At 38.8% G+C, this 14619-nt stretch overlaps 1 protein-coding gene across 2 annotated transcripts in view; it reads left to right on the forward strand.

The window, feature by feature from the left end:
* Spag1 (sperm associated antigen 1) overlaps positions 1-7355 on the forward strand; it is a 62051-nt gene extending 54696 nt beyond the window's left edge. For both annotated transcript variants that reach the window (XM_069991144.1, XM_069991145.1), the window contains 3 exons: positions 4378-4542; positions 5949-6317; positions 6419-7355. In XM_069991144.1, the coding sequence (XP_069847245.1) occupies positions 4378-4542; positions 5949-6317; positions 6419-6550 (666 nt within the window). In that variant the 3' untranslated portion in view covers positions 6551-7355. The remainder of the gene's footprint in view (positions 1-4377; positions 4543-5948; positions 6318-6418) is intronic.
* Positions 7356-14619: the final 7264 nt, after the last annotated feature.

Raw genomic sequence — 14619 nt, forward strand, 5'->3', positions numbered from 1 at the left:
GTCATGTTGTTTGTATACTGTGTCAAACGAGGACCATATGTGTGCCCTGAATGCTGAGGCTTTTCTAGATCACAGACCCCCTTAGGCTGCAGTAGAGCTAGCCCCGCACCAGGACACAGATGCCACCACCCGAGAAAACCATTCGGCCGCACTGTATTTAGATTGTGTCATTGTGACCTTCTTTATCTCCTGCCCTCTCCCCTCCTACTGACTGTGCTAGTAATTGTAAAGCTGTATAGATTTTGTAGGTGGCATGGCATGTGGCACCCTGAGTCAGATGACTTGCTCAACTATTGAAGCAAATGGATTTAGCCAAGGAAGGTGGATGTGCATGACTCATGAATTACATGTGCCCAGACTCTTAGAGCTATTCCACGTCATATTGGCCTTTGGAACCTGTTTAGCTGACTAAAGAGCCGAAGGTGTACCTACTAAAGGATGGGGATTGTATACTTCTTAGAATGAATTCTAGAAATTCTATTATGATGTAGAAAGATAATCCCCAATTTGAGTAACCCTAACTCACTAGATTATGACACTGGTATCTTGTTTTTCTGGTTTGACTTTTTATAGCTTGATGTAGAAAATGAAGTAGGTCCAGTAGGCTGAGGCATGTGCCAGAAGAATTTAATGTCAGGCCTGTCAAAGGCCACAGCTGCTTGTAAAATGCATCAGAATTCACATCTGGGTCAATTTTTAAAGAGCAACTATAATGAGGAGTGGCATGGGGGAGGGGGAGGTCCCTTTGGTAGCAGGTGCCTCTGTCTGCCTGCAGTTGAGTCCTGCCTTCTCAGATCTTGTTTTCTAAGCTGGTTTAGTAGTTAGTAGTAATAGCAGTATAGTAGTAGTAGTAGTAGTAGTAGTAGTAGTAGTAGAGAGGGAGAGAGAAAGTGTGTGTGTGTATGTACGTGTGTCCAAAAATATGGACTGAAAGAAAAGGTATAGGGATGGGAAGGTGGCTCAGTGGTAGAGCACTTGCCTTGCATGCATGAGGCCCTGGGTTCAATTCCTCAGCACCACATAAGCAGAAAAAGTAGAGTGCTAGCCTTGAGCTGACGAGCTCAGGGACAGCACCCTGGCCCAGAGTTCAGGCCCCACTACCAACAACAACAACAACAACAACAAAGAGAAAAGGTATAAATATTTTGTTTTTACATTTCTCCTATTGAGTGCTAGTTGTATGCTAGGGTTGTTAGTGTAAAGGTGAATGAGACATGATATCCACTTAAGGAATTTACAGCAACAGGGAATGATACCAAAGCCAGAAGATTAAAAAAGAGTAACACCTTACAAAATAATTACTTTCCTGCTGTGTGCCTGCTCCCTTCAGGTCCTGACTTTCTCACAGTAGCAAAGGAAGATTCCTCCTTTGTATTCATCTCAAACTTCGCATTTCTCCTTTTTTACTTTGGCAGTATTGGGGTTTGAACTCAGGGCTTTTGTGCTTGCAAGGCAAGCTGGAGCCAGCCATGCTTTCACTGTAATTATCTTTTTTTATTTTTTTTTTGCTGGTTGTGGGGCCTGAATTCTGGGCCTGGGCACTGTCCCTCAGCTCTTCAGCTCAAGGCTAGCACTCTACCACTTGAGCCACAGCGCTACTTCTGGCTTTTTCTGCTTATGTGGTGCTGAGGAATTGAACCCAGGGCCTCATGCATGCAAGGCAAGCACTCTACCACTGAGCCACCTTCCCAGCCCTCTTTTTTTTTTTTTTTTTAAGAAGTGCTTCCTCTCATGGGATATAATAAGCTTATGTAAGAACAAGCCTGCCCTAGCTGGGTGCCGATGGCTCATGCCTGTAATCCTCGCTACTCAGGAGACTGAGATCTTGATGATTGTAGTTCAAAGCCAGCCTGGGCAGGAAAGTCTGTAAGATTCTTATTGCCAATAAACTACTCAGAAAAAGCCAGAAGTGGTGTTGTGGCTTAAGAACTAGCCTTGAACAAAAGAAGCTCAAGAGACAGCGCCCAGGTCCCAAGTTCAAGCCCTAGGACTAGCCAAAAAAAAAAAAAATCCAAAAAGAACAAGCTTGCCCTTCCTGTCACTGTAGCCCCAGCTCTGCTGCCCTGCCCTTACTGTTCTGGTCCCTCTCCTCTCACTTGCCCTGATGCTGTTTGCACTTCCAGACGTACTTCATCAAGTGCTGAGAACAAAGGGATCCACGATGTGTTGGACTTCCATTGCCAGGTTGCGGTTCACAGGTCTGATTTCAGACGTCACACTGAACTGTCATGCATCTTTTGGGCCTGGCTGCTGGCTCATCCCAAAGCTGCTGCTTTTATATCTTACTTTTAATACAGCAAAAGCTAATATTTATAGGGGATATTGTAAGAGTAAAGGAATACCTGTAAAATCCTTAGGATGGGATGTTAACTGTTATCGCTTGATCAACTTGCCTTTTGCCAGATTCTTGCCTTTCACCTGTGGTTCCCCACCTAGGGATAGGGTAGGAATAGAATGCCACTATTTTTTTAGTTGGCTCTATGTTATTATGAAGCATTATTCTTATACAGTAGTTTTTATTATACATACTATTATATGGTAGTATGTGGAGAGTTGTGTATAGGATATTAAGTTTGTAAATAATTTGCCTTTTTAGTAAGTTAAAACAGATTTATTAGCCAGGTACTGATGGCTCACACCTGTAATCTTAGCTGAGATCTGAGGATTGTGGTTCAAAGTCTGCCCAAGCAGGAAGGTCTGGAGACTCTGACTTCTATTTAATATTACCCCCATTCCCCCCCCTAAAAAAAACAAAATAAAAAATAAAAACCAACTGGAAGTAGAGCTATGGCTTGTGTAGTAGAGCACTAGCCTTGAGCAAAAATAAGCTCAGGGACAGTACTCAAGCCCTGAGTTCAAGCCCCAGGACCAGCACCAGCCCCCCTCCCCCCCTAAAAAAACACCCAAACAACCAAAAACCCCAAAACCCAAACCAGAGGTAAGGTTATTATGTCACTCTTGCTCTGGTGTGTTGCTGATGGGAAGAAGGGAGGTGACATGATAGCTAGTCTCTTGGGAATGTCACAGAACCCCTAGTTTAGTGTATCTGTGGCTCAGCCCCAGTGCAGCTGTTACCACAGCACGACTATGTAAAATACTACAGCTCCCTGCTTCCTCACAATTGGGCTTAATCGAAATATAGGTCTAGTTTGTAGTTATAGAATGTGACCTGTCACAGCAGACTGATTTTGTGATATTTGTCTTTGATACTAAATTCAATGGCCACATCTTTTTTTATCACCCTTCCCCTCTCTCCCCCCACCCCACCCCTTTCTCCAGTGCATTGTCTGACTCTCAGGTGAGATCCAAGGCTGCTAGCTGCTGGTGGCTCACCCCTGTAATCTCAAAAGGCTGAGACCTGAGATCACAGTTCAGAGCCAACTTTGGGTAGAAAAGTCTGTGAGACTTCTATCTCCAAAAAGCCAGAAGTAGAGCTGTGACTGGGGTAGAGCACCAGCCTTCAGCGAAAAAGACAAGTAAGAGCTTGAGGCTCTGAGTTCAAGCCCCATTACTGGCACAAAAAAAAAAAAAAAAAAAAAAAAAGAGGAGGAGGAAGAAGAAAAAGGTTTGCTATGTCCTGTTTTGAACAGTGAACAACTTTGGTTTTTATAAAACAAGAACATTCAAATAATAGTAGCCATTTCTACAGCCCTTTATATGTTTAAAATAGTTTTATCAATTCTTTAGTAAAAACTCACAAAAATTAGTTTGTTTATTTTAAAGATGAGAAAACTGAAGCTCATCTCACTTCATCGCCCAGAGATATCTTAAGCTCCAACTTTTTCTACTGCCTCAGTCTCTTTAAGTAGTTGGAACTACAGGTGCATGTGAGCCATCATGCCTGGCTTGGGTCTTGTTTCATTACTATTGTGCTAGTGATGAAAGGCTAATAAAAGGATGTCAAGTCTTTTATTTATTCATTCAGCACATGTGCCTATCATGCATTTAATACAAGGAAGGTTGCTGGGCGCTGGTGGCTCACGCCTGTAATCCTAGCTACTCAGGAGGCTGAGATCTGAGGATCAAGGTACAAAGCCAGTTCAGGCAGCAAAGTCCATGAGATTCTTTAATTTTTTTTTATTTTATTGTAAAGGTGATGTTCAGAAGGGCTACAGTGACAGAAGTAAGGGAATGAGTACATTTCTTCCCTTCTTTTCTCCCACTACATGAGATTCTTATCTTCAATTAACCACCAATGGCTGTGAGAGTGAAATTTGGGCTTGCTAACTCTGGACAGTGGGCTTTTTCGATAGATGTACTATGCTGTACTATGAGATATCCTTTCAGCTGCAGTAAGAATGGAACCATCACCCTGCAATACAATTTTTTCACTCATGCTAATCTAGGCCCTGTCTTATTCTGTCTTCCCACTTTCAGAATTTTCAGGAAAGCTTATCTGACCTCAATAAAGTTCTCCTACTAGATCCAAATATTGTTGAGGCAAAGATGGAACTGGAAGAGGTAACCAGATTGCTTAGTATTAAGGACAACACAGCAACATTCAGCAAAGAAAAGGAGAGAAAGAAAATTGAAATTCAAGAGGTATTTACATTTCATTATTTTTTTGGAAAATATTCTTCTGGAGATCTGCGGAATTCCAAAGGCAGTTCCTATGGATTCTACACAATTCAGTTTATTCTGATGGTCATTGACAAAACTTAACCAGTTATAAAGACAAAGCCTGTCCTTTGCCATCATGATTGGCCCCAGTATTTCTCCGTGTGGGTACAGAGCGGGTATCAGCATCTCCACCTTACTTGCTTTCCCTGCCACCTCCATGTAAGCTTTTCATTTGTACTATTTCTACTTATGGTGCATGGGAGCCCTTGGCCCTCTTGTTTTGTTTTGTTTTTGTCTGTCCTGGGGCTTGAACTCAAGGCCTTGGCACCGTCCCTGAGTTTCTTTTGCTCACAGCTAGTGTTCTACAGCTTGAGCCACAGCGCCACTGCAACCTTTTTCTGTGTATGTGGTACTAAGGAATCGAACCCAGGGCTTCATGCATGCTAAGCAAGCATTTTACTACTAAGCCACATTCCCAGCCTGGCCCTCCAGTTTTGTTTCAGGATCTACCTGGAAATCCTGACAGGGCTGACTTCAGTTTCAGGGCCCCTTGAAAGCCACACCCCATGAAGATATTTGAAATTGACTCAGCTTTTTCAGTACTCTGAAATAATACGAGCTCATCAGAGACCTTCGACTACCTCAGGATCAAACCTATCTTTGTGATTTATAGTAACTCAAACATTTTGCTTTGCCATTAATGAGGAATGTCAGGTCACAAGTCATTATATATTCATTCATGAATAGCCTCTTATTTATCTGACATCTCCATTTAGAATAAGAGGCTAATAGGCGAGAGAAGCTAGGGAGTTTTTTTTTTAATGCTTTAAGTAGAAAATAGAATGATCAAAATGTACTGTTAAAAGGAAACAAGGATGGGGCCAGGAAGGTGGGTTAATGGCAGAGCGCTTACCTTACATGCATGAGGCTTTGGGTTCGATTTCTCAGCACCACATAAGCAGAAAAAGCCAAAAGTGGCGCTGTGCTCAACTGGTAGATAACTAGCCTTGAGCATAGAGAGGTTCAAGGACAGAGGCCAGGCCCTTGTGAGTTCAAGCCCCAGGACTGGCCAAAAAAAATTTTTTATGAAAGAAAATTGATATATGTTTTCAATTTATATACCGTTATTTGCAGAAAGTCATAAAAGTAACATTTGGTACATTTTCAATGAGGAAACGGTTTTTAAAAACTCAAAGAATTACTCCTACTATTTGGATTCTTATAGCATAAATGTCTATAAAGAAATCATACACTTTGTAATATATTGGAAAATCTACAAATTTTTCATTTAGAAATTGTGGTTATTAATGCCTACTTGACAAGCATGACTTAGGATGCATGTGGTGACTGTTGCTTAGGGTCACAATGTACGTTTTTTCCCTGTGAAGGTGAGCGAAGGCAATGAAGAGGAGCCTGAAGGAACCTCAGAGGTCTCCATGGACTGCCTGACATATGAGAAGGGGGATGAAAGTAATGGGCCTCCAGAACGCTCTGAGCTACTTCCCATCTCCAAGCCTAATAACGCCTATGAATTTGGTCAGGTTCTAAATGCTATAAATACTAGGAAAGATGAAGAGGCTTGTGCACACCTTTTAGGCATCATTGCACCAGAAGATCTGCCAATGTTCCTGAGTAATAAACTTGAAGGGGATACATTCCTCCTCCTTATTCAGTCTCTGAAAAATCACCTCATCAGGAAGGATCCCTTCTTGGTGTATCAGCATCTTTTGCATTTGAGCACAGCAGAAAGGTTTAAGGTAAGCAGGAACATATTTTATTAATAGAGATTGAGTTTTTTAGCGTTTCCAAAATTTTAAAAATGTTTTTAATGCTAATGTAACTTTTTCCTTTTTTTCAGATGATGTTGACACTAATTAGCAAAGACCAAAAGGAGCAAACTAAACAGCTATTTGATGACCTTTCACATGCACAAACCAACCACTTTACTTTGGAAGATGTACAGTCCCTAAAAGAGCAGTATGAGCTTTAAACTCAAGATCATTGCTAGATTTTTTTCCACGCATGTACAAGTTCCAGTATTGCTTAATGAGATGGTATTAAAATAGAGTTGCTTGGATAAAACCTGGCTTGGAAAAGATACTTAGGTATGGGCTGTAAAACATTTTAGTTATTTTTATATACAGAACATGTATATTCTACAATATACAAAAATGTACTCTACAAATTCTTTTTATTAGTTGTAAATATTTCTTATGTACCAGAGCCAACATCTTTATATTTAAATAGTATATGTGGAACTTTAATTTATAGTACATGTTTTCTTTTAATAACTCAACCTGTTAAATTTTTGATTTAAGCAGTTTTCTTTGGGCTATTTGAATGAATTGCTTTAAAGTTCTTTTGAAAAATGGAGTCTTAACAGTGATTATTTATCACTTAGTATCCTATGAAGATAACATAAATCCAATTTTATACTGTTAGTGGAGTCTGTTAAAATGAAACACAACACTGGTGTCTGTTATTAGTTTATTTAGAGCTAGGAACTTATTTTTCTAATATAAAGTATTGCCTAATAATTAAGAAAATTGCCAAAAATTGTGACCACTTTTTACTAGGTTTTAAAATGTATCTTTCCTTTATATATTGCTTATATAAGCAATAAAGTCACTATATAAAAGAAACCCAGCCTGTATTTGTGTTTGAATTGTTACCCCTTTATTTTCTCAAATTTAAATATCCCCACCTTTTGTTTTCTGCTTTATATTTATTTCTGCAAAAGGGAAAGCTCCTTTGTTAAGAGGGTATTTCTTAACAATAAAATATTTAAATCTCAATGTATTGTCAATTATTCCTGCAGTCTAAATTCCTTTATTTAGAATTATTTTTTTACTCATTTAAAAGTGAAGATGATCATATCATTTTCATTATCCTGATATCCATTATTTTTTCTGGTCTTTTATAATTATAGAACACTTTAAAAAATCATCATGGGTGGGCCAGTTATATGGTGTATGCTTGTAATCCTAGCCTTAGGATTACAAAGCCAAGAGAATTTCAAATTCAAGGCTGGAGTGAGCAACATAGCTGAGTTCAAGGCCTGCCTGGACTATAGAGACTGTATTTAAGGGTAAATGGTACCTTTCAAACTGCTGTTTTTCTTCTAAACTGTTTTTTCCTTGTTGTTAAAGTCGGGAATGGGGACTTGAGTCTTCAAACAAAAATACAGATTTCTCTTTTTTCCATGTGCTTTTTCTAATAGTAAATGATGACTTATATACAAATATAAATGATTCATAATATTGTATTGCCTAAGACGTGGGAGCTTAGTTTGTGAAAGTACACTTCAATATTTGCACAATAGTCACTTAACCTGATGTGTTTCCCAAAATGTATCCCAGTTATCAGGCCACGAATGACCAATTGCTTTTTTCCTGTAAGTAAAATGATTGCATCAATGTTGTTGGAAAAGAATAAGAACACTAAAACCAACCATATTTATTTGAATAACAGATACATATGGAGACACCTGACCCCTCCAATAAGAACATCATAGCCAGACAAATGGCTGGCTAGACAAGTGGCTGGCTCTGGAGCGCTCTGGTGCCATCTCCTGGAAATTAGTCACATTACAGCAGCCAAGAAACCCCACAAGTGCAGCTGGGCAAGCCTATTTGTAATAGCTAGCATGTCTCCCTTCTCAATTTCCCTTTGTTTTAAAAGGTAGTCAACATGTAAACTATTGTACATTCAGAGTTTGGCACAGGCTTCGAAATGCTACATAAATGTTCACTGAACGAATCAGAAGATTTTGCCTTAAACAGTATTCATTTCCAGAGTTCAGATTAGACAAGTTCCTACTATTGAGAAGTTTACAGTAGCATTGAATTCGCAGTCATTCTTGGGAGTATTTTCACAGTTACTTGGAAACCTTAAAAGCCCAGAGCATTCAGAATCTTAGCTTTGTGATTTTTCAGAAAGATAAGGACCTATGACCCAAAGCCCGAAAGAAGCCTGTAATTAATACTAAATGGCACAAGCATTGGGGTGAACTAAACTATTCATGACTGAATAAAGCAGTAGGAGAGATAGATAGCCTTTACCTTGTTTGAGCTTATAGGTACTTTGTAAAACACTGAGAATATGGGAATATGGGAGGTCTTTGTACAAGATACTTTGAAAGCATAGTTTCAAAGTTCAAGGGCCCACAGGTATTAAGAGGAGGGGGAACGTTTTCTAAAATCCAAGCCAGATTTTGAAATAGGTAAATGAGAAGTGCTCAGGAGAATTTAAAGGCTTTGGTGTAGAATGAAACATTTCAACATTGCCCTTCCAGGGGTGTCACCGCAGAGGCCCAAGCCACACAGAAGTCTAACGGAATAACTTCAATTCAGCTAGATTTAACTACCTTCCACATGTATCAATATTTTTTCTAGTAGTGGGGTTTGAACTCAGGCCTCACTCTTTTCCTTAGCCTTTTTGCTTGAAGGCCAGTGCACTACCATTTGAGCCATATTCAACTTCCAGCTTTTTGCTGGTTAATTGGAGATAAGAATTGCATGGACTTTTCTACCTGGGCTGACTTCAAACTGCAGTCATCAGTTCTCAGCTTCTTAAGTTGCTAAGATTACAGGCATTAGTCACCAGTACCCAGGTTTTATCAGTCTTACTTTTAAAACACTACCAACTAACTATTTTCTGTAATGAAGCAGCTGGTTAAGAAGACTGTTCCAATAAACACAATCTTAACTCCAGCCTACATCTGTACTAAAACAAGGGCAAATATTAGGAGCCACATAAGTAAAAAAGACAAAAATATGGCAAAAATGTGGAGAAAGTACAAATCACATGTATTGCTGGTGCCAGTATGAAATTGTGCAGCTACTTAGGAAAAGTGTGTCAGTTTCTCAAAAACTTGAGTTGTCATTTGCCTAACAATTCCAAAACACTATAGAAAAACTGCAAGAAATGTTTACACAAAAATTCAGAAACACAGGAGCATTTTTCCTAACAGATGAATAGAAACCATCCAAATGTCGAAATACATAATTCAGCCACAGAAGAATGAGATACTGCTGTTTGATAGATGACTTTGAAAGCATTAAGAAAAAGAGGATAAACAAAGCCATATCTTATGATTTCATTTATATGGAATGTTGAGAATGGACAAATCTATAGATTTCAAAAGTAAATTAGTGGCTAGCAGAGACTAAGAGACAAGGTACCTTAGTACTGTCATAAAAGAAAAAAATGTGTGAATAATACCTTACCTGAGCTTTGGTAGAAACTAGAAATGGATTCTAGTATTGAGGTAGTATATTCAAGTCAGTAGGAAAAGAAAATAGGAACAAATAGTTTGAACACAAATGGCTTTTTATCTGTAAGATGAAATGATAGGATAAATTCCAGACATGAAAGCAAATGAAATATATTAAAAAGTCTCATAGGAAATCTAGAAGACTAAGTACAATTTAGGACCAGGGGAGATCTTAACTATTATAGCCTGAAGGCCTGGATGTTAAAAATTAAGCACGTTAACAATATAGCTTTCATATGTAATATGTATAGTAATAAAAATATATATACACATATATACCAAATATACATAAACATTCTGAACTATGAACTACCTTTGCAATTTCTCTGTACATCCAAAACAAAAAGTTTTAGAATTAGAGCCAGACACTGGTGGCTCATGCCTATAATCCTAGCTACTCCGGAGACTAAGATCTGAGGATCGCAGTTCAAAGCCAGCCTGGGCAGGAAAGTCTATAAGACTCTTTATCTCCAATAAACCACCAGAAAACCAGAAGCGGCGCTATGGCTCAAGCAGTAGAGCACTAGCCTTGAAGTGAAAAGCTGAGGGACAGCGCCCAGGCCCAGAGTTCAAGCCCCAAACTGACAAAAGTTTCAAAATTAAAGGCTGCACATCAAAATGCCTGCTAAAGAAAAATATGAGTCAAACTGTCAACAGCTATAATATACAACATACAAAGATCTCTTTCAAATAGACAATGAAAAGGTAACCAAAATAAGGATATAATAGCCAATTGAAATATCAGTTGCACTTTTACTGCTTTTACAGGTGATCTTTGTCTTTGCAGTTTTCATTCTTTTTCATGAAATTCTGTGGACATACTAAGTCATTAAAACTAACCCAATCAACTATGGCTGAGCATGGTTAGTCCCAGCTTTTCAGGAGACTAAAGCAGAATGATCACAGAAGTTTAGTACAAGCTTTGTTGTTGTTGTTGGTGGTGGTGGTCGTGGGGCTTGAACTCTGTGTCTGAGCACTGTCCTGAACTCTTCAGCTCAAGACTAGCACTCTACCACTTGAGCCACAGCGCCACTTCTGGTTTTCTGGTGGTTAATTGGAGATAACAGTCTCATGGACATGCCCAGGCTGGCTTTGAATCTCGATCCTCAGATCTCAGCCTCCTGAATATCAAGGATTACAGGGGTGAGCCACAGGCACCCAGCTCAGTACAAGCTTTTGCAACGGCTCATCTCAAAAACAAATTAAATTTTACCAAGATATAGTTCACATAATTTATAAAGTGTAAAATGTATTGGCTTTTAGTATATACACAGAATTGTACATACAAAACCACAATACATTTTAGAATATTCGCTTCAAAAGAAACTCCAGGGCTGAGTATGGCTGAAGTAGAACACTTGTCTAGCAAGTACAAAGTGCTGAGTTCAAACTTCACTACAACCCCCACCCCCCAAAAAAACCCCAACCAACCAACCCAAAACCCTTCATACCATGAGCATTCTCATTTTTACACAATCCCCTTAGCTCTAGACAAACACTATACTACCCAGGTCTTTGCAGGTTTGCTTCTCTCTATATTTAAGATATATCATAAAATATGTGTCCTTTTATGACTGAATTTACAAAGTGATGAAATTTAAAACATGCTAAATTCAGTCATGAAAGGGCACATATTGTATGTATATGCATGGATATATATATAGGGACATATCACATTTCATTCGTCTATTCATAAGATGGCATACACACATTCACTAGGCATTTGGATTGTTCCTAGTTTTAATTTTTTGTGAATTTGTGGAAGATACTCTCCAAGAGAAACTAGGATGGCAGACTTACCTATTAGATTTCAAATTCCAAGACTGTCCATTAGTTCTCATTAGTACTCATCCACCAAGTTATGCCTACATGGTCCTTTCCTTCAAGTGTTCTCAAAGTAGGGAGCTTTCCTAATACTCAGAAAATATCTTCCCAATATCCCAGAAAGTCAGACTTACTTCCAACTTGCATTTCCATAGCAATCATCATCTGACATTAAGCTGTATGTGTATGTTTACCTATTTTTTTACTTTCTCCCAACTGTAATACAATCTCTGAGGTCAGATTATTTATTTAGTATTACACTGTATTTCCAACATCACCTTTATTACTGTGTTGAATAAATGAATAGGTAGCAAACACAAAAATCCCTAACTAGCATGAGAAGGTATAGTGATTCTATCTCAACTAAATTTAAAACTGCAAACTTATGTCTATTAATCAATGGCATTCAAATAATAAAGCTTTTCAATTTATACTATTTTTGGCATTCAACACCAGCCATTGGGAGTCAACATTAGCCTTTAATAGTGGCTTCTCACAGTTATGAAAATAAATGCAATAGAGAATTATTAAAAGGAACCACATAAAAACGTGGGCAGCTTTTTGTGTGTTTGTCAGTTCTAGGACTTGAACTCAGGGCTTTTGTGCTCAAGGCCAGCACTCTACTACTACTTGAGCCATAGCTTCACTTCCAGCTTCCTGGTAGTTAACTGAAGTTTATAGTCTCATGGACTTCCTACCTGGACTGGCTTCAAACTGTGATTTTCAGGATTACAACCTCCTGAGTAGCTAGAATTACAGGCATGAGCCACTAGAGCCTGGGTTTTTAAAGTTTTTAATAAAGATTTTAGTATAATGGAGTAAAAAAGGGAGAAATAGAAAACAATTCCTTGGCAGGAAATGGGAGTTGAAGTCTCCTGTCTTGACACACTTGATTCTGAATGGAAAAGCAAAACAATCTATGTAACTGCAGTTATTTTGCTCATGCCATATAGGAACAAATAGCTGATGGCTTTCAACATATTCTTTGGTGATCCAAGTCTGTATTTAGATAATATGCTTTGGAAAATCTTACATATGTCTACATTTCCCCAATTTCCAACAAAATTAAAAGTAATATATCATGCACATTTGGCATTTAACTGATTTGGTACTCTGAAGCTGAAAATTTGTACATTTAAGAGAATCCAATTAGACTGCGTTACATAATCATCAGTAGGGTATATTATAGTATTTTTTTCTCACACTACCATGTGATCTTTTCTTCCAGGCCTTGAAGAAAGCAGGTTTAAAAAGATTTCAGTGAGCCAGGTGCCCATGGCTCACAGCTGTAATTTTGGTTCTCAGGAGGCTGAGATCTGAGGATCATGGTTCAAAGCTTGCCTTAGCAGTAAAGTCTGTAATTATCTCCAATTAATCAGCAAAAAACCAGAAGTAGAGCTGTGGCTCAAGTGGTAGAGTGCTTGAAATTTCAGTGAGTTAAGGCTTGTTTTAAATACTCTGGCAGTATATTCTCTTGTTTGAGTCTAGACCAGAGTTGAGCTCCAAGGAAATCTGGCTTGGATCCTATATGATTCACACCTGAAGGATCCAAATATGAAGGAGCTTTTGAAGTCATCTGAAAGGATGTGTGTGTGTGTGTGTGTACAAGCACGCCTGTGTGCATGTGCACTAGTCTTGGGGCTTGAACTCATGGCCTGTGCACTGTTCCTGAAGCTTTTGTGCCCAAGGTTAGAACTCTACCCCTTAAGCCATAGCTCCAATTCTGGCTTTTTTTGTTGGGTAACTGGAAATAAGAGTCTCCCAGACTTTCCTGCCTAGGCTGGCTTCATACTGCAATCCTCAGATCTCAGCTTCCTGAGTAGCTAGGATTACAGGTGTGAGTCACTGGTACCTGGCAGGTGGACCATTTTTTTTTCTTTTTTTTTTCTTTTTGTCGGTTGTGGGGCTTGAACTCTGGGCTTGGGCGCTGTCCCTCAGCTCTTCAGCTCAAGGCAAGCGCTCTACCACTTGAGCTACAGCGCCACTTCCAGTTTTCTGGTGGTTTATTGGAGATAGGAGTTCTCACGGTCTCTCCTGCCCGGGCTGGCTTTGAACCGCGATCCTCAGATCTCAGCCTCCTGAGTAGCTAGGATTACAGGCGTGAGCCACCAGCGCCCGGCCAGGTGGACCATTTTTAAGGTGAGGTGGCAGTGACAAGGGTAGAGGGTGAGGTAAACTGAATGCACTGGTCTCTTATATGATGCCACATTACTATATTCCTGCATTAGTCATCTGGCTTAACAACTCATTTTTATATTTCAGCCTTTGATAGAAATGTAAAGAAGACAGCCAACATTTTCATGAAGTTAACTAATTTTCATTAACTATGTACTACAGAAAAAACACCTGTGCATTTTATAGATGCTATAAAAATGAAAGCAGTTGGGTTACTATTAGCTTGAATTTAAAAGGCTCCATCTTCATAATCTAACATTGCTACAACACATTCTTTTCAGTCTTCTAAAATACTTTTTACTTTTGCTAAAATGGCACTTTGCAATAATATCAAACCTAATTATAGACCTATTTACGCAATTTAAATTCAAACAACTGACTTCTGTGTGTGTGTGTGTGTGGTGCTGGGGATCAAACCCAGGGGCTTGCATATGATAAGCAAGCACACTTCCACTGAACTAAATCCCCAGTCCCTAACTTACTTTTATGAATTAAATTATTTTAACAAAGTATCTTTCTTCTGCAGTAAAGGCAGGACTGAGACATGAAAAATGGAATTTCTAACATTATTTGTTGGAAAATTCAGCAAATGCTTCCTTTGTGACTGAGGCCAGAAGTAAGATAATTTTAATGGCTTGTAATACTGATGACTATTATCACACAGCAAGTGAAAATTCCTTAAAAAATGTATCTTTCAAAAATAACCTGTCTAAAATGTACTCTACCTGATTTGTGTCTCCTTTATAAAAATAAAACTTAAAAAAATACCTGTCCACACATCAAAA

This window comes from Dipodomys merriami, unplaced genomic scaffold, assembly GCF_024711535.1.
Source record: "Dipodomys merriami isolate MVZ:Mamm:240054 unplaced genomic scaffold, mDipMer1.0.p SCAF_4, whole genome shotgun sequence".
Lineage (NCBI taxonomy): Eukaryota > Metazoa > Chordata > Mammalia > Rodentia > Heteromyidae > Dipodomys > Dipodomys merriami.